General features: G+C 35.8%; 1 protein-coding gene across 1 annotated transcript in view; it reads right to left on the bottom strand.

Annotated features, from left to right (window-relative positions):
* Nucleotides 1-26,588, bottom strand: part of LOC122796967 (cadherin-12-like) — a 2,443,257-nt gene that overhangs the window by 50,929 nt on the left and 2,365,740 nt on the right. Inside the window, exon 9 of the mRNA XM_044065738.1 lies at nt 20,607-20,724. Within this exon, the coding sequence (XP_043921673.1) occupies nt 20,607-20,724 (118 nt within the window). The remainder of the gene's footprint in view (nt 1-20,606; nt 20,725-26,588) is intronic.

Genomic DNA, 26,588 nt, shown 5'->3' on the forward strand with positions numbered 1-26,588 from the left:
AGTAGGACTCAAACCGTGAATGCCTGTTCGTTAGGCAGATGCTCTAACCACTGCACAACTGACGTTAATGTTGATTCTGCATGTTTTTCCTCTATTTGAATGATTTTGATGTGTAAGCTATGCTCAGCAGGGGGCAGCGACATGCAAACATGCTGCGCTTCGCTTACACTTTCGATATTGAAGCAATACAAATGTAAAATAGGGACACTGGGTATCTAATTGTGAAAGTTCTAGGGCTACATGCTTGTGTGTTTACTACTTTGATTTTATTTAATTGTTTGTGGGCACTCTTGTATGCTTAACATACATTTCATTATCCACGGGTACTGAATTAATTCCTTACTATTAGAGGCGGGCTCTAATAGTAAGCATAGTAAGTTGTGCAACTGTGGGGGCATGTTTCTGCCTCCATAGAGCACTTGAACATGCCCCCTGCACTCACACATGTTTCCTGTGCACGTCGAGGGTGCAGCAGTGCGCCCTCATAAATATTCATATGGCGCTTTTACACCATCTATAATGGTGATGCTCAGCGCAAGGCTAAAACTGTCCTTGCACCGAGCTTCATGAATCCTGGGGAAATTTTATATGTCATACCCTTTAAACGGTAATTTGAATGTGCAGCTATTGAATCTTGCTAGGTATAGTTCACTTTATGCTGTTTAATCTCAACCACTTGTTAGATTTTTTGAAAAGGCTCACTTTTGCATTCACTTCTAAAACTGAAGTAAGTGTTGTCCTTATAGACATTAAATTATTTTTGAGAAAGATTAATTTGGAATTAATTTTTGATAACAGAGAGATACGTGAATCTAGTTTTTTATTATGGAAAAAATAGCATATTTAACACTCCCTTGTATCCTATGCTCTCCAGTTTTGAAGCTCTTGTTGAAAACGATGTGAGAAGTTATCTCTCAAAAAAGAAATGGAGAGCCTTTAATTTGAATCCTGAGGAAAGGAAAGTGTTGCGAGAACTGAGCACAAATAAAGACATCAGGATTATGAAACCCAACAAGGTTGGAGGGGTAATTATCATGAACTACTCGAGTTGCACCGATAAAGTGTTACTAATGCTGAACAGTGATTCTAGGTATACCCAGGTTTTCGAGGAAACAAATATGGCTTACAAGAGAATTGATATGATTTTTGGAAGACAATTTCTTACAAGGCATTATTGGTAAGAAGCTATATGATTTTCTTGTGACCCTGAAACCTATTATCCATCTATATTTGGTATACCAAAAATACACAACAATATTAAAGATCTGCCTTTTAGACCAATAGTAGCTGCAGCTGGGTCCAAAACTCACCCCCTTGCCATGTTTGTAGACAGGAAACTAAAACCTATTCCTGGACTTTATAGCCATAGTTTAATTGAGTTATGTGATTATTTAGCTAAGGTTGTAAATTGATTTTGTCATCCTCATTACTTGTTGGTTACCATTGATGTTCAGCATTTGTTTTCTGTCGTTCCATACTCTCTGAGATTGCAATGGTGTACGGACAATCTAGGTGATTATGACTTTTTGAATGATAATGAGTTAAAATTGAGAATGGCAAGTTTGGAGCTTGTACTGGATAAGAACTTTCTGTAGTTTGAAGGGGAGGTCTACAAGCAAATGAGTGGAGTAGCCATGGGCACTGCCTACGCTCCCCTCTTAACTAATGTTGTTTTACCATATTGAGAGAAAACTGTTGTATTGAACTCCTTATATTACAATTTTATCATCTGTTATTTACATTTTTGGATGATAGTTCTATTATATGGAATGGTACAAAGGAAGAATTGCACAAGTTTATTGGGTACATTAATTCTACAACTGATTTTCTGAAATTCACTTATAATATTGAATGTGATGAAATGCATTGCTTGGACATCACACTAATTAAAGGTTTATTGAATTGTAGGTTCAAATCTAAACTATAAAGGAAAAAGAACTTTTCCAGTACATATTTTAGTTTAGTAGTAATCATCCCTTTCATCACTGAAGGAGTATAGTAAAGGGACAAATGGTATTAGTTGCCCATATGACCTCTACATATGAGGATTTAATAGATGAGTTAAATCACACTGGACAGCTCTTTTTAGAATGAGGTTACACTAATTCTGTAGTTACGGCTGTAAAGAGAGACATTTTGGTGGGATGGGACACCAAGTTTGTCCCCCTCTTGCGAAACAATATGAAAACTGGTAAGACGTTGGTTCAAGAAAGATAAAAGTTGTGATGAAAACAAAAGTGGATATCAGAGTTTTAATTACAATATGAGATGGGCTGTAATTGAGTAAGGTAATTTCAATAGGTCCCTTGTACGTAAGTACAACTATAAATATGGCAGTTATTCAAAAAAATAATAATACTTAAATACTAGGATATTTTTTCAAAAATGCAGAAAAGTCTGGATATATTTTCAAAACTGTTATTGTTTACTTATAGAAGGGGATGCACAATTAAGAATATTATGGAAAAAGAGAGTAAAAAAGAAAATAATAATAATAATAATAATAACAACATGAATAAAGGAATACACAGATGTGGAACATGCCATAAGTGTAAATATATGGCACACAGGGCGGACCTGAAACTTCCTAGTATAGAGATAACACTAAAGGCTAATAGGTATTTTAACTGTTCTCTGAGAAGGGTAGTATATCAAGCGTATTGCCAGATTTCGTCATCATACTATGTTGGAAAGCTTTGAGCTCTATAGTTTATGAGCACTGTTATGAAACCAGGAAAATGACTGAAATTAGTGTACTATTTAGGCTCCTTCAGAATTGTGAATCCAGTAGTTTTCTTTTCTGGGTCTTGGAGCAGGTGGACCCTAACCCACAGGGAAAGCAATGGGAAAAACTGCTCAAATATCAGGAATTGTTCTGTCGATTACACTTGAATGCAAGCGCCCCTCTGGGCCTTAATAGCCAAATACCCCTGGGTCCGGTTTTAAAAATACGAGCAGCCAAGATTTAATTTTGAGTTGTTTTGTATAGTGATTAATATACTATTATAACCGCGAAAGCCCATTTCAGTGAATACGTAAATGATGACACATATTGCGCGAACCATGAATACACCGAATGCCCTAAACTATGAAATTCAAAATCTCGAGTCAGCATAATTAGCCCTTCTGTGGTATACCTCCGTAAGGTAAGTGTGCGATAGTTAAGGACATTAGGGTTAAGGTGCGGGTTAAGGTAAGTGCATAGATAGTAATGTATGTAAGGTTTAGTGTAGGGTTAGAAGTAGGGTTTCGGTTAGTGTATGTATGTGGTTTATTTATTTTGTTTGGGTGGGTAGTATGTAGTGAGCGATGGGGTTGGCCAACTATGCCAGTTCGAGATTTTGAATTTCATGGTTTAGGGCATTCGGTGCATTTGCGGTTCGCACAATATGTGTCAACATTTACATATTCGCTGAAACGGGCTTTCGCAGATATATATATATATATATATATATATATATATATATATATATGTATGGGTCTACTTCTGTTTATCAAAAAAATATTTTTTCGAAATACAGAAAGCTGAACCCACTTTAGTGAAAGTGTACTTAAACAAAAGTGAAAGTGAATGAAATGATGTTGATTTTTAAGCATCAATAGTAATGTGTGTTCAAATTATAAATTAAGTTTTGAATGTTTGATTATCATTCTGATGAAGTCTCTATGAGAGAAAGTGCTAAATAAATTATTTACTTCTTAAAGAATTTAACTTTTGGAGTTGCTGTTTTTCATGGGAAGTCATTGCTGGGTTTCACTTTCATTTATGGTTCGCTTTATGTTACCAATATTAAGGATAATAACTTACAGATATACAGAGCTTGTTTACTGACATATCTGCCTTTGCTTGGTTGTTTCTCAAAAATGTACTTATCAAACTGACATTATTGATTGTTGAGTAAATCCAGTGGAAACTGGTCTATAAAGCTATAGTAAAAAATGAGTTTACTAGTAATGCTTCTTACTGTTGGGGAGCTGGGTATAAGTGGACTTGACTTGTATTTTGGCAGAACCTGAATGCTATTGGACTTTTGGTTTTTTAGGATTTCTATTACTTGCTATACTTGCTTTATTTTTCATGTTACTGCCTTATACTGGAGGAGGGTTGTACAACATTAGCATGTTAGTGATGACCTATCTACATCATATACCTGTACAAAGGGTGTTGTGATCACATTAACATGCTTGATGTTTTCAAGTCCTGATTTGTATGAATGCATGATAATTTACTTTTACATTTATTGCTCTCATAGTCCCATATATCATCTCCAAGAAGACTGTCCTGAGAAAGCTCTCTTGAGTAGCCTGGGGTAAAGAATAGCTTGAGATGTTTTAAAAGTAAATATCATATATACATTAATTATATATTTTTCTTTAAGTGTACACTATATGTTTATTGCCTTGTGTTAAACTCATTTCCATTGCAAACTAATGGTTATGGTTGGGACAGAAAACAAAGTTGTGTCTCTTAATTTGTCATATGAATTAGAAGAGGTTAATTACCTATAAAATGTGAAAGAAGCTAGAGATTAGTATTTTTATTTAAGATGTCTGTCCCTGTTTCTGTTTTCAGATCCAGTAGATCTGGAGCTACCTTCCGCATACGTTAATTTGATCACTAAATTCCCTTCTGTTCTACTTCCATTGGCTCTTGTTAGTAAGCAAACAAGTATCATTTTCTGAAGGCTTTCTTCTTAGGCTAATTACATTTTTTCACCATTCACTTGTGTTCCACACCAAAAGTACTGATAAACCATGCCTAACTGTAAGTACAATCGGTTATCATCAGACAGAATATCATAGTCAAAGTTAACACCCATTACTATTCTTATTATTGCATGTTCCCAACCATCATTATTTTTCCTGATTTTGATCAATACTTTGCACAAATTCTATTAGTTTAATTTGTGCTACTATAGGCCCTGAGAAACACTACCTTCAATCATTTGGTTCCAGCCTGCTTTAGCCTCATCCATAGCAAATCTACTAGCAACTGAATTTTTGGGTCAATGTAGCAACTGCCTTATGTTTTCTAACAATCTCCTTTTTCTAACACATACTAATCCCTCTGCAAGAGATGCATTATTTATCTAAATGGGATGCTACTCCATCCATCCCACCCATGGCAAGTTAATGACAGCAAAACACTATATTACCACACCACCAACATATTTCTCCTACATATGCTGAGGTAGTAAACAAATCTTTCTCTAAGCTTCTCAGGCCTCCCAGTTATCCAACGACCTTATTTCCGTCATGTATTGAAAAATACTAATGGCTTACCCCCATATGAAAATGCACCTATTGTTACTAGGAATCACCTGTACGTTTTTTGTCCCCTTAAGGTCCAATAAGCCTGTAGCATATCCAGGAAAATAAATATCTTATTCTTTGGTGATCCTAGTGTGGAATATATAGACAGAACACTCACCAGTTTGGCAAAGGATAGAAGGACAGCTTACTCTCTGGCACAAGGATTATAGATGTCACAGGAGCTCCTAGCTCACTGCACCTCCGCCCATTTACAATTTCAGTCTTGTAATTGCTCAGGTTGGAGATGTTCCAACCTGGGGATATGCACAGAGGGATTATTGAACTCTCTGCCCATTTCCTTGAAGAAGGCAAGACCCTGGCATTGAGTAACATTCTATTTCGAAGAATGATTTCTATAATCATGGGTGACATATTTTGCATTAACTGTTAGCTAATAAACTGGTGTTATTTTAAGTGGATCCAGTGCATATCTGTATGTAATGAAATAGTCAATAGACTTTCTCCAGCATTGTCAGGGTTAGTCTGCACATTTCAACCCTTGCTGTTTGAATACTGGCTAAAGCTTAATCTACCCTCACAGAATTTGTTCTAGGCAGAAGTCATAAGATGGACTTTCTACCCTAACAAAATTCCATTCCGGATAATATTAAGGTAGCACAGCTGAAGGCCAGAAATCTTAACAACAAACTTTCAACTTGATGCCTATGTCACCCTCAAGGACATATGTATTTGTGTAATTACAGAAACCTGGATCTGTTGTAGTGATATCATTCATTATACGTCAGGTATAATGCGTCTCCTGCAGTCAGATCGATCTACCAACTACTGTGAGCGAGTATATTATTTCATAATTTCAGTGTCTCTCATTAGATTTGACATGTTGCAAATCTGAAACTGGTTGAGGGCTTGGTTACACTAAATAGAATTAATTATCACGTAACCAGTTTCAGAACATAATTGATGACATCTTTAGAGCATGTGGAATACAATAGTCAGTTATAAAAGTTAACTTTAGAAACAAATACTATTCCTAAGGGTACTTTCAACTACCCACTTGTTAATTGGAAACATATACTGCAAACAACAAATATGGTCAGAGATTTCTTAATGTGGCAAACAGACTTTTTAAGGATGCCGCGATGCATACATGTTAGAGAGAACAGAAATTAGAGAAGAATGCTGATTCCACAATTACAGTTCATCACGGGGTGGGGCATACTATTTGTAACCCTTGAGGCACCACCACCAACTGCAGAGAGCCAGAAAAACAGCCAAATATGTAAATCAGTTGTAAAGTACTTGAAAACATTCAAGTACAAAATTAAAATGGAGCTCACAGTTACCAAAAACAGGCTGTTTATTTACAAGTTAATTACGTGCTTTTTTTTTGTGAAACTGGAAGTTCATCAGAATCTAAATCAATCACTAGATCATTTCCTTTTATACAATTAATTTAAAATCCTAACAGCTGTAGTTCATTAAATGAATCATTTAAAGTAACTATAATGTGAATAAATGATAGTTAATTATACCAACAAGATTTAATAGAAGTCATATTTAAAACACATTTCTAAGAAACCATGATAAAAGTTGTTAAAAATTAAAAGCAGTGTGATTGCCTTGTAATGAGTAGTGTAGACGTTGAAATGTACAAAATTCTGCTCTAAGACATGAACTAATATTATATTATAGACTTGCTGCCTTGTTTTTCTATACAGGATGAACAGATATCATATCGATCAGACTGGGGGGGGGGCTTCATAGTGTTTAAAAACAACTGCCATTAAGTAAATTTATCTCAATATGGTTCTACAAGTCTCCACCTCTAGGGACCACTGGGATTTTTTTCAAGTACGCCAAAATGATATTACATCATCCAGTGCTTTTAAGCTGATGTTTGTAAAGTGCGTTATTAGTGTTTTTTCTTCTTATGTCACAGAGGTGTTCATTAATCCTCTTATTGAGTGCTTCCTCTGTATTACCTATGTAAAAACTGTGGCAGGCTGAGCATAATGCTAAATATACAATAACTGTTGTTTTGCAGTTACTATTAATGAATTTGATTTTTACTATTATATCCATTTTAAGAGTTATTTGCTTTGGCTAACAATGTATGCACATAGTTTGCAGGTCCTGCATATTTTGTATTGTAATCTTTTTCACGGTCTCCTCTCTGCTCTGAGTAATACAGACAAGAAACACAATTTTTTGAAGTATTATTAACTTGTTAAATCAAGACCTCTATGCTATCCTTTGACAATGGTAACCTGAGTAAGAGTAATGGTCTGGGTATAAAACGTAATCAGGAGAATGAACAAAGCAATTATGCTACTAAGTCCCTTTTTTCTCTGTTGTGCTTTCTACTGACCTCTCTTTCTAATAAAATGAATTTTTTCTGCATACAAGAGAAGGCCTTAAAATGAAGTGCACTGATTGTAAGCACTAGATGGATAGAACAGGTACTCTACCCACTGGATAGTAACCATACTGGTGGAAGGGATGTACACATAGTCTAGATATGCAGCATGGCTCCATTAATGTCTCTTACATGAAGAGGAATGGAAGGATTATTATGGCATTAAGGGTACAGGATACGTGCTTTATAGCCTCCTGGAAGTACAGTCTGGCATAAAAATGTGTATAAGACCTGCTTCATAACATTATGTGTGAGGTAGTACTGGTCCTCTGTGCACCCTGTGGATGATTGTGTATAAAAATCTCTGCATAAGTCAATTACATACAAAAGTCACTTACATGGAGGTTGTCCTTCCACATGTTTTGCTAAGGTATGGTCCAGCTCCTAATGATCCGTTCAGATTCCAGGCATGATGTATTCATAGCCCTAAGTGAATTCCTGGCTATAAAATGGTACTTTGGAGACACAAGGAAAGATTCTAGTTCTTAAACCCCTCTAAGTGTTTATGGGTGTCATGAGTAGAGAATATTAGAAAAGAGATGCTTTAGTTTGTCACTGGCTTAGATGATTCACACTCAAACATCAAAACATATTCAATGAAGCATTTAGTCCTGCAGAAGAGTGAGAAGTTGAATGCTGTATTTTCCTTTCCTTTCCTTTTCTCTCGTCTCCAATTCTTTGTGATTTATGTGAATTCAAAGTCTCTCTCTCTCTCTCTCTCTCTCTCTATATATATATATATATATATATATATGTATATGTATATAAATATAAATATTTATGTATGTGTATATACTTTGTATTGCATGTTATTTCATGTATGTATTGTTAATCTATGTGGAATTTTTCTCATTGAGCCTTCACTGAAAAGGGTCTATATTAAATTAGAGAACACTTAAAAAAGCAAATGCTGATTTATCGACCCCATGAAAGCGAAAGTTTACAATCCCGAACACTCGGAACAGAGATTTTTTTTCCCAGGGAAAAAAAATCGCTGTTCCACAAAAAATAAATAAATAAATAAAAATGGCAAACCGTTACATAAAGTGGGGGGCTTAGCCCCCCACATCCCCCAGCTTAAATATACCAACTCTGAGATGGCACTACGGTGACGAAAACAGCAAAGTAATGAAGGTGGCCAATTGATTTGTTTCCCAGGGAAAGAAATCGTTTACTTTCTGTTAGGCTATTTTGCTGTTTCTTGCTTTCAAGTTTGATGAAGATGCATTCAAAGGATTGCATCTTTGATTATATAATAGGAACCCACTGAACATGGGCTCACCTGGGCCCCATGGGCCTTCGTGGTAAACAAATGCAAAAAATAAATAAATGTGTGTGTGTGTGTGTGTGTGTGTGTGTGTGTGTATGTGTGTGTGTGTGTGTGTGTGTGTATATATATATATATATATATATATATATATATATATATATATATATATATATATATAGGTTTGCTCACATGTTGGGAAGCCCTGCAACAAACTGATATATATATATATATATATATATATATATATATATATATATATATATATATATTTTTTTTTTTTTTTTTGTGTATGCACCTCAGATTTCTCCTGATTTGAGTCATGAGCTACTAAACTTTTAGAGATGTTAGTTTGAATGACTGAAAGTCAGATAAACCATAAGATATAATATTCACAGCACACCCATTAGAAGATCATTGTGCCTGTAAAAGGTAACTTAAAAAAAAAAAAAAAAACCTCTGATATCTCCATTCTGTGCAGAAACGTATGAAAACTGAAGAAAAAGTATTATGGGGACCTGTTGAGGTTTATTGGCATTAGTTGCAAAATATCAAAGCATAGGTTGTAGTAAGCTCTGTCATAATTACAAAAACTCAGAACAAAAATGCAACCAAACAGCCATAACCGTACAAAAATTATTCAATGAGAAGGGCATCTTCAAATGAATATACATAATATGTAGTTTAACAATGCATCAGAAATTTGTTCTTTGCAGACTACCTCTGGTTGCACATTGGCTTTAATATTTGCATCTAAACAGCATGTACATATTCATGAATTCCCTTATTACTGATTCCGAGGTCGAGAAAGGAAATGGGAAAGTAGTTTCTGAACAAACCTCTCATATGATATTAAGTGTAGCATTATGATTTTGGTTCTCAGATTTAACTCTACATCTTCTAGATTTATAGTATTCCTCGTAAAGTCAGACTGTTTATGGGTACACATTTTATTAAATACATATATTAAGCATATACAAAGATTCACTGCTACTAACTATATAGGATGTAGTATATAAAGAGCTTCTATTGTGAAAAATAAGAAAGTGATCCTCTTTCTGATGCTCTGCAGTGATATTTTAAAGGCTAGTTCTATAATTATATAATTTTTAATTACAGAAGGTTGAGAGGAATCCTTCTGATTACACACACCAAATATTTTGAATGTACAGTTATAAATCTACACAGGAAAGTTCACCAAGTACAGGATCAAGCTGAGGGTGAAAGGTGCTGAATAAACACAACCTAAACTAAGAGCACCAAGCAATAACAAAAGGAAAAACAAAGATCTTGTTTTTTTCAAAAAGAAAAGTTTTGTTTTTCAAAACAGATATAACATAACACAAACAATTTCAGAGTAGTAATAAACATTCATATATGCAATGACAGTTGACTAAAATATGTATATATATATATATATATATATATATATATATATATATATGCATTATATACAAAAGTGCTGCAAAGAGAATTTCCTGAAATACCTAAAGTAAAAAACACATCTGTAAAGGGGAAACATAGATAATACAATTCAATGTATTTATATTATCTTTCTACTAAGGAATCAGGCAGAGGAGAAAATTTATAATATAATCGCAATCTAAACCACACAACAGATAATCAGTGAAACAAGAGAGCACAATGGGAAGAATCAAAAGAGCTAATATTAAAGGAACTGTTCAACTATACCCAGTGTATATTAACCGGATGTTAATTAGATAAAATTTCAAATAATGTATTCCAGATCTTCTGGAAATAAACACGTTTCTTAGGGTTTGTTATTAAAAACTTTTGTGATGTGATATATTTAATCACCATGTTCCTGAAACCATTCCATGAAATCTTGGTACGATCCAACCAGTTTTTGCTAATGTAAAATTTGACTAGTAGACAAATGGTAACTAAACTGTGATATTTCAATTTTGGAATATTAGTATTTGTGATATGTAATAGTGCCATTTCCCAAGATAGGGCTGATTTGTGATATCCCATTTTGTCAAGTTTGACCATAAGGGAACACCAAATACTGATGGAGTATCTACAGAACCGTATTATGTGTAGGATGTCAGCTTTGGGGTAAGCGCAACATGGACATGCTGACGAGGTATTCGGGTTAATTTTATTTAAACGAATGAGCGTGATATATAGGTTATTTGTAATCATGAACTGCGTATAAATAATTTTTTTGAAAGGGGAAAGATAAATAGTGGCTTTAATGGCAGACAATTTCTGGTCCATTGAAAGATCCAGATCATGATGGATCCAGTAATCCACAAACACTATTTTATCTTGGTATACCCTTGTGCAGATAAACTTATAAGCGTGGGATAACATGCTCTTGTTACTACCTAGAATCTGCAATAATATACTGACCTGACTAATATCTGAACTGTCACTGATGAGGCTACAAGGTAGAGATGCCGTAAGTTCCCTGATTTGTCGCAGAATTGTAGTGTAGTTCTTAGATACACTTAGACCTTCCCTTAGTTTTGTGAGTGAAAGTTCTCTATATTTATGGATATCCCATAAAGTAAATTCTTTGATTAGAGGGTACTTGATCAAGTTAATCAAGTTTCTATTTAACTTGAGATTTGGATTTAGCTGTATAGGCTGGAGTAGCCTAAAGGCATTCCCAAAATTCAGGGATTTAATTAGATCTTGAAAAGCTTTGATTTTATCCTTTAGGATATGATGTAACTTTAATTATTTCAGAGCTATTGGGTCTAAATAAGTGAGAGCTTTAGGATTAAGGTAATTCCTTAAGGCATGATTAAACCACATTTTAATCCAATAAGGAGTCCGTATTTGGTTGTTGGGTATGTAACTAGCAATTTTAATTAGTCTGTTAGCATGTAGGATTCTGTAATAAATTTGAAGGTCAGGCAGACCAAGACCTCCCCTTTCTTTGGGAAGTGTAAGCCTTTGATATGACACTCTTACTGATTTTGGATACCAGATAAATTTCGCAAATTCTTTGTGGATTTTAGAGAAGAATGGAGGAAAGAGATGCATGAAAAAGGTAAAGAATTTTAGGAAGAATATTCATCTTAATGGCAGAAAGTTTAGATAGCATGGGAAGTTTCATCTGTTGCCATCTGGACATGTCTTGCGAAATAGTTGTCCATACTTTCGTTAAGTTTGAATGCAGTATGGAATGAGTGGTCGTAACTGATCCCTAGGTATTTAAAAGAGCATATCGTATGAAATGGGGAATTGGGAAAAAGGTATTCTCTGTGAGCATCAGGGTTAACTGGGAAAATACAGGACTTGTCTTGATTAACTTTATAGTCCGAAATATAGGCAAAGGTATTTAGTGTGGTGATTAACTTCTTGGTGTCTGAAACGGGGTGTTCAAAATATAGATTCAGGTCATCAGCAAATGCGGTCAAAGTTATTCTGGTATCTCATATTCTGGGAATTGAGTGGTGCATCTTTTGTGCTAAAGCTAAGAAAAAAGGTTCTAAATATAAATTAAAGGGAAGAGGGATAGGGTACACCCTTGTCTGGTTCTATTTGAGATTTTTCTCAGTTGCAAGAATTTTTTATTAATAAATAGCCATGTATAAGGACTGTTATATAGTGTCTTGATAATGCTGATGATTATTGTAATAGAATAAGGCTGTGAAGAAAAAGTTCCAGATCACCCTGTCAAATGCTTTACATGCATCTATAATAAAGGCGTATCTTGGGTTATTCTCTTACTTTGTAAGATTGATCATGGTTACCAGTGTTAAGGTGTTGTCCAAAGTGTGTCTATCAGCCATAAATCTATCTTGTTCTTTAGAGATAAGAAAAGGGATGGAAAAACAAAGATCTTATTGTTTGACAAGGCACTTAGCTTGAATAATTGACTTCAGGTCTAAATTCATAATGTAGGAACCTGACATGAATTCTAAGCAAAGAAGAGAATACTGCGGCATCAGCCAAAATGAAGCACAGCAGGACATTTTTGTGTCACACATAAGATTTTACTTTGTTACCTCTGCCTCATCCAATGATTTAAAAATATACACATTTCCAGAAAATCCCCATACACACTTCAGAAATGAACACATGCCTAAGGATTCATTAATAACCTTACCTCTGACGATAAGTGCTACAGAAAGGTGGCGCTGTGTCCACAATGCAACATTTTGGAATTGTTTGACACACTGGTCACAATGAGAAAAGAGCTTTTTACTGGAAAATTTGCACATCTATGAATTGATGTTGACAACTGCAAATACAGATCAGCTCTTAACTCCAGTAGTGTTAGCACAGACAATTCTTCCTCCTCAGGCATTCTCCCACACACAAGCACACAGTAAACTTGACACATACTCACACACACGCACACACACACACACACACACACGCACACACGCACACACGCACACACGCACACACGCACACACGCACACACACAAACACACACACACACACACACACACACACACACACACACCATAACTTTCCCCTGCTTTGAGAACATCCACAATGCCTCTGTTTTCCCTTTCCAGGTAATTCATGGGTAATAGATATCAGAATCCTTAATGACAGACATTCAGGTTTCACACCTCATATATTACTAAATGCATGCTAGAGCAAGAGCTGTTGTCTGAGTGGCTCTCTATGGTAGCACTAAGAGATTAAGGGGGTAGGCCTAACATTTCCTGCTCATCTGCCTTGTACATCTTGAAATGTTGCAGACATTGCATGATGCCCAAGACCCTCATTATATGTTAAAAAATCCCTGCTTTACTGAATTCTCAGCTAGTGAAGTGGGTTAGAAAAAGGTGTTTGTGTGTCAAAGAATCAAGGTCCAAATCCTTTCCTACTTAGATTATTATTTTCTTTTTTTATATATATTATTTATTTGTTATATTATCCCTGATGTTTAGAAGTTCCCTGCAGGTTTATTTTGAAATAGGTGTCTTTAAAGCATGCCATGAGATAGTGTCCCTGTCTAGTGTTCCTCTAACCTGTGTTCTGTTTAAGTGATGCTCAGGCATATTGTGCCATGTAATTCCTAAATACTAGACTTCCTTAACCCCCTGTTTGTTGTTAAAGCTCTTACTGTAGCTAAGGACTTAACACTTGTGGCAAGTGGTTTCCCCAACTCCAAGTCCTGGTTCTGTTTAAATGCTGCTGAGTCATGAGTTTATATCCCTGGTGGCTACTGATTCCCCTCACCCATGATCCTTGTTCTGTTAATGTGCTGCTCAGGTATGAGTTTATATCCCTGGTGGCTACTGATTCCTCTCACCCATGATCCTTATTCTGTTAGGTGCTGTTCAGGCATGAGTTTATATCCCTGGTGGCTAGTGATTATCCTCACCCATAATCCTTGTTCTGTTAATGTGCTGCTGAGATGTGAGTTTACAGAGGAATCCCTCATGGCTAGTAGTTTTCCCATCCAGCTCGTGAAGGCTCTGCTCCTATGGCAGCCCTCCCACACAACACACAAAAATACACACACACACACACACACACACACACACACACACACACACACACACACACACACACACACACAAACACTGCAGTGGGCTGTTTCAGCCTCCTCTCCACCTGAAAACACTCATAAACATGCTATTTTTTTACAGCCCCCACACACACACAGACACAGACACACACACACACACACACACACACACACACACACACACACACACACACACACACACACACAGACACACACACCACTACTTAACTTATCACCTTACAAACTCCCCTAACACTAACTCTAACTCCCAGGAGCACACACACACACACACACACAAACGGACACACACAACCCTTACACATGTAGCTCCTTGCATACACTTCAACACACCTCCTAACATTACCTTAACTACAACAAGGGGCCATGAACAGCTGTGCTAATCTTTGCAATTGATCTTATGTGTAGATGCTTTACCACAGGAATTTCCAAGGGGGCTAATTCAAATATGCCTTTCCTATGGATGGCCTTTTAAGCTTCTAGCACAGCTGCTGAAACAGCCCACTTCTGTGCTGCATGTCTTCATGCAAAAGCACTGTGGTAGGGCTGTCATTGAATTCAAAAATGTTACTGTGATGAGTTCACAATGAATTTAATATGTTAGTGACATGTACACTGTGGAGTTAATATGTTAGCAACATGTACACTCTAGAGTTAAGATGTCCCTGCAAGTCTATGTGGATTTTTTCCAGTTACTCTGGTTTTCTGACACCTTCTAAAACATGCTGGCAGATTGGCTCCACTTAATTTTACATGCACAATGTAGTCATCCCTGCCCTTGTGGCCTGGACCTTGACTGAAAACAATCTGTGGAGTATCATGCATACCTGATTAAAAAATATCCAATAAAGAAATCCATGATCTCTAATTAATACCACTCTTTCCCATTACAAACTCCTCTCTAATCTATTTTAATAAATCTCATGGAGAAAAATAATACACTTCTTTCAAAAACAGTTCAATTTCAATTGCAAAATGTATATATTCACCTTAATAAACATACATCATGTTAATTTCAATTATAAATTAAATCATAAAAATAATTATTTAAAATTAAAAAAATTTCTAATATTTAGTTTTACTTTACAATCATGAGAATGAATGACTTGACCTGATTGGTTAGTTTGGGTATTTAACATGTGAAATTGTTGATAGCATAGATTCTGATGAAGTCCATATTTTTGTGATGAAAGTGCTTAATCCTTCCAGTAATTTAGCAGGTTATTACTAAAAGGACAAAGAGTATAGGAGGGTTAAATTTGTTATTTTTGTGGCAATCCACTTTGACTACTGTGGTTTCTTAGGATCATGTTGCCCTCTGAAATGTTTATGACGGCACCAAGTTTAGAGTTAACTGCAAACTTGATCAGCCATAAATCCTTAATATTAGCTTCGACCTACAACAAATAAATGCCAAAGAGGAATGTCCCAATGAAAGAACACTGGGGTCCACCACTAGTGGGATGTATTTTGGAGGAGGTAGAGATGATTATCCAAATTTCCTGGGCTGTATTTATGAGCCAATTTGGTATCCAATGATTTACATAGGGATTGACCTTTAGTTTGGAAAGTTTATTAACAATACATGAGTGTAGAATTGTGTTAACACCTTTGCAAAGCCTTTATATGCAGAGTGCACTAATTTTCCCTGGTTCATTGCTTCAGTTACTATTTGGAAGAAGTCAGCTACATTAACCAGACAGGATCTGCCCTTGAAAAAAACACAAACTAGCTTGGGTCAGGAATATGTAGGTTGCATATGTCATTATTTATTAATTACATAATGTTCTTCTCCACAGTGTTAAAGATGAGGCTAGTTAGATTTATGGGTCTATAATTACATGGGTTCACTAATGTCCCATCTTTGTGAAGGAGAATAACTGTTACTGTCCTCCATTCTTCTGGAACAAAACCTGTTTGGAGGCTGAAATTGAATAGTCTCTGTAGGATGTTTGAAAGACCAGATTCTGGTTGGTCATTTGGCAACCTGGTGTGTTATCCAGGTACATAGAAGAAGTGTTTTTAGCCTTTGAAATTTCTTTGAAGACTTATTCTTGGGAGATTTGATAGACGGGTATAGATGTGTATGTGATTGTATGGGGGGTGTTAAAGTGAAATTTATTTGCTAGTAAATTGTATATGTCTTTAGGTTATGAATACATGATATAATTTACTATTAGCTCTATGCAGTGCCGGACATTATTTTTGAAGTTTTTAACATAGTTAAAGAACACCTTATGATTGTCTTTTGCCTTGGCAGCAATTTTTACCTCATATCTAGCTTTGGTTGACTTGATCAGGTACTGAAGTTTTTTGTTAAGTTTAGTAAGAGCATTTTGGCATTTTGAGAGTAACATTTGTTATTGCATGTAATGTTTTTTTTTTATTGCAGAGCTTTTTATACGTGTGTTTCATCATAAGAGATTATTTTTAAATTTGGTATTAGATTAACTTTGAAAGGGGACAGATTAATCTATGCAGATATCCAATTGCACATAGAATTTGGTGGTTAAAGGTTTTGCATATGCAGTGTGGTCATCAGGTTGGTGAGGGATGCTGAAATTATCCATGTAATCACTCAAGTTTTAGTAGATTAATCTTTGCATGATCAGTCTTATTGTGAATGTAACTAATTTATTGTCTGATATGACTGGTGGTAGTGGTGGTGGTGGTGGTGGTGGGGGTTTACAGCTGGTCAGGAACAGATCTGCCACATATTAATGAAGACCAGGAGCAGAAAAGGTGTCCCAGAGAGTTTGCATTAGTGAAGATCAGAAATCTCTGGGCATGTATGCTAGGGGATGTATAAGCCCCTTAAATGATGGAGGGATAGTTGAAGTCACCTATAAGAACTGTGGTTGGCCTAATGCATAGAGCTGTCATACTAGTTAGGTAATGACCAAAGCGGTAAGGTGGATCTGGAGGAGTTCTTAGTTATTTCCTAAGAAAACTGGAGATGAAATTATGTTTCATGAATATAGAGGCTTCACTGTCTTCTGTGCCTTTGTCTTGTACAGTGAGCCTAAACATGCGATGAAACCCTGCACTGATGGGATACTCTCAATGGTCTTTAACCATGTCTCCATGATGATACTTATATATATTTGCATTCCATTCTTTAACAATGTTTAAGTGATGATATTGGTATATCTTTGCATTGCATTCTCTAACCATGTTTCCGTAATACCTATATATATATTTGCATTCCAGTCTCTAACCATGTTTCTGTGATGATACTTATATAGCTTTACATTCCAGTTTCTAACCATGTTTTCATGATGATACTTATATACCTTTGCATTCCAGTCTCTAACCATGTTTCTGTGATGATACTTATATATCTTTCCATTGCATTCTCTAACCATGTTTCCGTAATGATACTTATATATCTTTGTTTCCGTGATGATAACTTATATGTCTTTACATTCCATTCTCTAACCATGTTTCCGTAATAATATATATCTTTGCATTCCATTCTCTAACGATGTTTCCGTAATAATACTTATATATCTTTGCATTCCATTCTCAAACCATGTTTCCATAATAATACTTATATATATTTGCATTCCATTCTCTAAATATGTTAATGTGGTGATACTTATATATCTTTGCATTCCATTCTATAACCATGTTTCCTTGCTGATACTTATATACATTTGCATTCCATTCTCTAACCACGTTTCCGTGATGATATTTATATATCTTTGCATTCCATTCTCTAACCACGTTTCCGTGATGATATTTATATATCCTTGCATTCCATTCTCTAACCATGTTTCCATGATGATACTTGTATATTTTTGCATTCTGTTCTCTAACCATGTTTCTTTGATGTGATGATACTTATATATTTTTGCATTCCATGGTAAGCAGTGCCTTTAGGGTGAAATAATTTGTTGAGGCTCCTAGCAGTGAGAAGCAAAACCTTTAAGTTTATACTGATTTATTTTTGTTAAAATAGTTGATTCCTGGCAATATATCACACATTTAGGGCTTTATCTGTCCCTGCCATATTGCAGACAGGTAGCAAATATACATCTGATCAGCACAGTACAATTGCAGATACCAGTCTATTACTACTATCAGAATAATAAAAACCATGATTGAAACAGTCAAAGCTCATATACTCAGAGCTCCTGAACACTATTTATGAATTCCCTCCAAAATAATCATTGAACTATCGCTAATCACAACATTTCAACAGCCATAATTCTAAATTATTTAGTGATTAAGCAAACCCCGTTTGTCACACAAACATGCACGCACACACACACACACACACACACACACACACACGCACGCACACGCACGCACACGCACACACACACACACACACACACACACACACACACACACATGCACACACACACACACACACACACACACACACACACACACACGCACACACACACACACACACACACATACACACACACTAGCACACATACACCCGCAGCCCCCTGTGTACTCATATTGGATCCCTGTTTAATCATTGAACTTCACAACTGCGAATGTTATAACATTAAACCAGAAACTTCAAAACCTAAACAAATAACAAAACCCACTTTTCTTCAGGAGGTCAAGTTCCCCTCAACCTCCTTTGAGGGGAGGGGGCTGCACCTCCCACACCCCCTGCTAATTATATATGCAAACTCTAAGATCATACTACACTGGGTAAAGGACCAAAACCCCAATCCTCACCTGTGGTACGATCATGCTCATTGAAGGTCTTTCTTATTTGATGCTCCGGGTTTATGATGTTATGGTTCCATGTTATAACATTTGCTGTTGTGCATATTCAAACTTTAGATTGGGATCCACACATTTCCGACTACATCAAATGCAGTTATTAAATACTTTACTAGATTCCACTACAGATAATGTTGGGTAACTCAGTATTAATGAAATTTAAGTATAAAATCTATAAATACAATTATATCAACCTGCTGCATTCTTTCAAGTTGTTTGTTTATCAATATACATCAGCTGCTGTATCTCTGCATATTAACAACATGCTGAAAATAAGCAAATTTATAATATACAAAATCAGTGGAATAATTTTGTGGTTCCATCATGTGTAAATGACAATTCTTGTTGTAAGCAGTGATTCTTATGCCTTAGATATATTGAAAATATCTTGCAGTTAGATAAACTGTCTGTAAAGAGCTGATCAATCAACCGCCTACAAGGCTAAGAAATGTAAATAAATACATAAGTTAAATATCCATTCAAAAGACTCAAATTTGTACTTGTTTTTCTTTTTGAAGAAATCATGATGGCCATCCATGCCCATTATGAAATCTCCATTCCTAATTAACTTGCTGTTTCACTCAATTACATCTGTGCTTTCACTTCAAAGGAAGTACTTGAAGGTTTAGTTGGAAGCATTTATGTTTTCTAAGAACTTCTATTTCCCAGACTCAGAGAGAATAAACAAGTTACTATTTCCCTTTCTATAAATGCCAGGTGCACATTCAAAGTGAATCAGCAAAGCATGTTGTTTACAAACACTGTAACAATGAGCAGTTTCTGATACACAATTATTGTTATTTCAATTCAAATTCTGTCCACCATGTAGCATTACAATGAAAGTATATGCATGCAGCTTTGAAAATAAGTTTGCAGCCAGCCTACATCACTGCAATAAGAAATGCAGACAACATTCACCACTGACACAACTGTGTTACAACATGCATTCATATGCAAATATAAGACAGAATAGTCAATGATAAATGAATAAGGTTCTACTGTTAATTCAGATGAGAGACAACTTATATAAGCAGAACATGTTAAATGTACAGTAGAAGGTATGCATGTGTGTGTGTGTGTGTGTGTGTGTGTGTGTGTGTGTGTGTGTGTGTGTGTGTGTGTGTGTGTGTGTGTGTGTGCGCGTGTGTGTGTGTGTATGTGTAAGCACATGGGCACATTTTAAAGTGAATGCAAAACACACGGTACATATGTGTGTGTAATGTGTTTGTGTGTGTGGGAGTGCAAACGTGCACATGTGAGCTTTTAATTTTAAATATTGTGCTGTGGATGTGTTGTGAAACTATTTGCAGTATTATTTTAGTGAAGGTGAAACAATTAGGAATTATATCTTCTAATGTTTCTTCTCTTAAGAAAGCCTTTCAATTAAGGAATGGAAAGCATTTTCTGATGCTTACTTCCAAAGTCATAGACTGTGAAATTTGGCTTCGTGGCTTCCTCAGGAGGCAGTCGAAAATAGAACTTCTGTCCTGCAGGTGCTAAATCCCGATCTTCAGCACTCACTGATTGAATTATCTGAAATATTTAAAAATAAGCAAATGAAACACAAATGTATTGAAATTAAATTGCAGCAATGAATAATGTTACTTTATCAAATAATTGAACAGAAGCATAACCCATAACTTATAAGATGCATTAATTAATTTTTAGTTTTTCAGCAAGAAAAGGAGTTCCATGTTATTATCTTGTCTAACAAGTGTGGATGTAAAATTATGTATTATGTTGTGTCTTTCAGATTTTCCCGGTTAGGGGTCGCCACAGGGGAACTCCGGTCCGCTAATGATTGGCAGTAGATTTTTACGTGCCGACTTGCCAGCCCTGATGCACAACCTTCAACTTAGGTATGCCCATTCATGCATGTCTCCACACAGAAGACACTTTAGCTGAGAATCGAACAGGACGTCTTACTGTGAGGTAACAACGCTACCGCAGCACCACCACCGCAGTTACTGTAAAATTATGTATTATAAATAGCTGAATTACTGTAGGCAATACAAATTGATTGAAAATCCCCAAGCAGAAAAGTCCCAGTTAGCGTTTATATTACGCTGTCGAAAACTCAAACTGTCGACAGTGTAATAATCAACATGAAAATGTCGAAACCCCTGAACATCGAACACACAAAAAAAAAAAAAAACACCCAAGCACAACACAAATTGCTCTATTCAGGGGGGGCAAGCCCCCCTGCACCCCCCACACGCCCACTACTTAAATATATCAACTCCGAGATCGCACTACATTGCAGTAAATGGAAATCTCCAGTTACGGAGATTTCCATTTACACATGTGATGACTTCCACTTTCGACATTTTGGTGCCGACAATATCAGCTTCAATATTGTCGGCCTTCGACAGGGTGAATTAGACCCTCCAGTTATACTAACTTATTTTTTGACATTCTTCACACTTACATAAGTTTTTTTTTTTCCTGGCATTATTTTCCAGTTGGGAAATTGACTTTTCATCCCTGTGATTTGGTTTAAATACTTTTCCTACAGTATCATTTATTAGGGCATTAGAAAGTAATTTCTGTTCTAGGACTGCCTTGAGATACCTTCATGATATTCTTTTTCGGTACTCTGCTGACAGAATGCAACATATAACAGGTCATTGCTCCCCTCTACTCATCCCTCATTAGACCCATTATAGAGTACACCTCTTTTGGTATATACCTCCTAAGACATCTACAACAGCTGGAAAGGCCATAGAAATACCTCACAAAGAGGATTACTGGCCTCAAACAGATGCCCTACGTAGACCGTCTCAGAAAACTCCAGCTTTATTCTGTCGCATATCACCTACTCAGAGGCGATCTCTGCCTAACACACAAAGCTATGTCAAACCCAGAGCTTTTGGACATGCTCTACTTAAAGAAATCCCAATCCCTCCAAGCTACATGCTCCAGGGACCTAAACCTTGTCACCATAATAAACAGAACATGCTGGAGGGATAGATTCCTGTGCCAGAGACTTCCCATACTCTGGAACAGACTACCTATCTATGTCAAACAACTCCTCATTAGCACTCTTCAAGAAAAATCTTGATGATTGGATGGAAAATAGGAAATTCACCCCAGGGATCACTTCTGTGGCTCTCCTCGACAGGGGCACAGGAAAATAATTTTCTTGGGTGGCAAAAGCCAGGGTACTTTTTTGGCTTGGCTTATATAGGCCCTAGGGCTAATAGCCTAGTACCTACCTATGAACCTATAAACCTATAAAACATCCTTTTACAGTACTTGTAACAGGTAATACCATCACACAACAATGTATTCTACTAATTGAAACACATAAACTGAACTTGTTTGAGTTTACTCACTGTAGATATCCAGATAACAGTGTCAACTTGTATGAATTCCACAGTATGACACCTCCATAGCTAAGATTCATAACTCTTTAAAGTTTAGGGTCTGTGGTTCATTCCTGACAGTATATCATAGGCTGTGCATATCCTGCATGTTCTCCCTGTGGTGTCTCTGGGGCTTTGTATAAATAATCAATTTTTTCCTACTACACAAAAAAGGCAGCAATTTTAAGTATAATGAAATATAACAAAATGAAATGCACTTTAATGCAGTTCATTTTTGCTTTCACCATATCCTGTGCAAAAAATATAAGGTTGTTGAGAATAGTCAGTCACTATCTCACCAGATGGTGTGCAAGAAAGAGACAACAGCCTGAGAACACTCAAATGGAGATCAAGCAAAAAGGAGGCTAGCACGAAAAAAGTACTCACTAATAAAAATGTACCAGTGGAGGAAGAAAGCTCAGTCCTTTGCTGGTATATCAGATTTATTAACAAATCCACGACAGGACATCCACCAAATAAAACTCCAAAACAGGTCACAAGCACTAACGCTATGTCTACACACTTGCGTTTTCGTTTGTAACACTTCTTCAGATGCAATTACATTCACCTCTCAACAACCCACACTTTTTATATCAAACTTAATTGATACAATTAAACAATTACATCTAAATTGGAAAAGCTTTGGATTATTAATTCACCATATTAGTGTTCGCTTTAAAACATCTACAACTCATTCAATACATATTAACATATAAATATACTGAAAAATAAAAAACATACATAAATATGACTACATTATAATAGTCATATGCCTAATATCATACAATTCTATTATAAAAACATTAATTTTTTGTACAAATTAATAAGAAATGTACTTTCATTTTAACTATTTTCCTTTGTCCAATTGCACCCTCTAGTGTTCAAAAATACTATTACATTATTGCCTTGCATTTTCTATTTTCTAAGAATGGATAGTCAGTTTCCACCATTTCAAATTTCCTCCTACTCATAAAAAAACATAAAATATAAAATATAAAATGTGCAAAATGTAAAAAAATTATTAAAGCACAACCAGGAACTAGCTATTCCTACCATGAGGCAAAACATAAGAAACATAAGAAAATACTATAATAATCTCACCACAACCATTTATAGAACCCAAATAACCTCTCATAACTTTGCTGCCCTCAGTTTAAGCACAGGGGCCAAGGACACTATATTATTTAAACCTGGTGGATTGTATGATTCCAACTGTAATTGCCATAACAATTCCTTGTATTCAATAGTATCCTCCCAAGGCCCCCCTCTTACATCTTTATTCACCACTTCTAGGACAAAAAAATGAAACACTGCATCCACACATTTACTTTTATGTCTATACAGGGCATTGTTGTTACAGCAAGTTCTAATATCATAGTTGTGCTCATAAATACGTTTTTTCAACCTCCTTTCAGATTTGCCTACGTAAAAAGCATCACAGATTCTGCACAAGCTCAAATAAACAATTCCACTTGTTTGACAATTTGCAAACTGGGTGCTCCTAATCAACATGTCCCTACTCTGAATGTAAACTATATCCTTAACACAAATATAGGGACATTGCGGGCAACTTCCACATTTAAAAGTTCCTATTCTACCTTTCTTGTTATTTTGCCCCTTCCCTTTTACCTCAAAATAATTCTTAAGGTTCTTACATTTCCTATATGTACACTTTAAATGGTGTTTAAATAAGCAGTCCAAGTCCGACAGTTCACTAAACTTTTGCTATTCATTTTGTATTAAATTAGTTATAAATTTAGCTTCTCCATTATAATCAATTACCAGGTTATTCCTACCATCAAAGTCGTCCAACTGCCCCAATACCTTCAATTGTTCATCCTTCCCTAAAATTGGGAAATATTTTTCCTGTCTAGCACTAACTACTTCATCCTCCACTTCCTTTATTAAGGTCTCGGGGTAGCCTCTCTCAAGAAACATTTTATGCAATTTATCACATTCCTCCCTAAAATCAATATTCCTAGAGGTCATTCTGCTACCCCTGACATATTGTCCATTAATTATACCTTTTTTATGATGGTGTGGATGGGCACTATGGTAGGACAAATAGGAATTGGAATAACTGTCTTTTCTAAATACCTTAGAAAAGAACTTTCCATCATCCTTCCCTACATAAATATCTAGGTACTGCAAACGTTCCTTGCTCTTATTATGGGTGAAAGAAAGAAACCTAGTGGTGCCAGACAAATATTCCAGAAAAGCCGTAAATTCACTCTCAGAACCAACCCAAAGGAGACATATGTCATCCAAATAACGCTTGTATAGTCTCCAACATTTGTTGAACTGTGAATTGAGAATGAATTTCTGCTCCCATATATCAAGGATGATATTAGCATACGTAGGTGCACATCGTGCACCCATAGCTACACCCTGAATCTGCCTAAAGAACTCCCCTTCATAGTGTACATAGTTATTGGTGAGGACTAGGTCCATTAATGTCAAAATCAAGCGAAAATCATTCTGGGAGAATTTACCATACTTAACCAAGGCTTCCTCAAACAACTCCATGCCTTCCTTATAAGGTATGGACGAAAATAAGTCTACTATATCCAGAGTTATAAAGGTAATATTTTCATCAAACAAGTCATCCTTCAAATTCCTTAGTAAATCCCAGGAATCCTTAACTATTCCTAAACCTTCTTTCAAAATATCTTTCAATTTAACATCAAGCCATTTAGCTAGAGGGGCTGTCACTGAACCTTCTGAAGCAACTATAGGTCTCATGGGTGGATTTAAGACATTTTTGTGGACCTTCGGTACCCCAAATATGCTGGGAACTTTGGGTTTGTCCACATGTAAGAATCTATATGTGTTCACATCAATAGACCCTTCCAACAACAAGTCATTAAGAACTACAAACACTTTTTTGTTACCTATATTGATTTCATTTAACAAAGACCTCATATATCTATCTTCATTTTCTAATACTTGTAACATTTTAGATTCATAGTAAATCTGGTCCAGAATGACAGTCCCCCCTCCCTTATCTGGTTTAAGAATTCTTATATTCGGATCCCCTGATAGCTGTTGTAACAACTCATTTTCATCCTTGGAAATATTAGGTGTTACCCTGTTTTTAAGTAGCTCCTTTCTGATTTTTTTCTCCACTATACTTTCAAAATTTTTCAGCTGTTGGTTAATAGGGGGGTTATAAATACTTATTTTTCTAAGATTACTTAAACCCGTGCCCAGATTACTTTCATCCTGCCCCTGGAACAGTAATTCGAAATTCTTCTTCCTGATAAAAAGTTTCAAATCTATCAAAACTTTGCTTACATCAGTTTTCTTATTGGGGACAAATTTTAACCCCTTAGTAAACAAACAAAAAAACACTTTGTTAACGTCCAAGGCACTGTAGTTATATATACAATAATCATTCTTTTTCCACACTACTCCATCCTTAATCAGCAGATTCTCCAGGTTCTCCAGGTTTCCCACTTCCACTCCTCCATTCCTTTCAACTACCAATCTTGGTAGGTCCTGTTGTGGTTCCTGTACTGGAACCGTTGTTTTGATCCCCACCCCCTCCTGAAAGTTTTTTTGAAAGTTCTTTTGGTGGTTATTCCTGATTCTCTCAGACCTCCTTAGTTCAGGAAGCTCCTGTCCTTCCCCTAATTCTCCCTTATCCTGTCTTTCCTCTATTTCGTCCATAACTATCTCTTGATTATAATTTGTATGGTAATTATATTTCTTATTGGTGACACTTCGGGGATTGGGGTAATTACTTTTTTCTTTATATTCCTCTATGTCTCTCCCTAACTTTTTACATTTTCTTTCAAAAACGTTGGACAAACTTCTCTCAATGTTTTTCAAAATTAAATGATATTTTGCTTGGTTTTCATCCACAGAAAATAAGAGGTCATTAGTAATAGCATTATTCAGTTCCTCAAGCTTCATGTTTAACCCCTCCATTTCCCTTGTGTTTTCTTTAATTATAGCTTTTAAAATATCCAAGCCACAATTATTAAAAATAGTGAGAAGTTCCTGATGGAATTCTGATCCCACCCTAACCTT

Source organism: Protopterus annectens, chromosome 3.part0 (assembly GCF_019279795.1).
Source record: "Protopterus annectens isolate FY-2018-M chromosome 3.part0, PAN1.0, whole genome shotgun sequence".
Taxonomy (NCBI): domain Eukaryota; kingdom Metazoa; phylum Chordata; order Ceratodontiformes; family Protopteridae; genus Protopterus; species Protopterus annectens.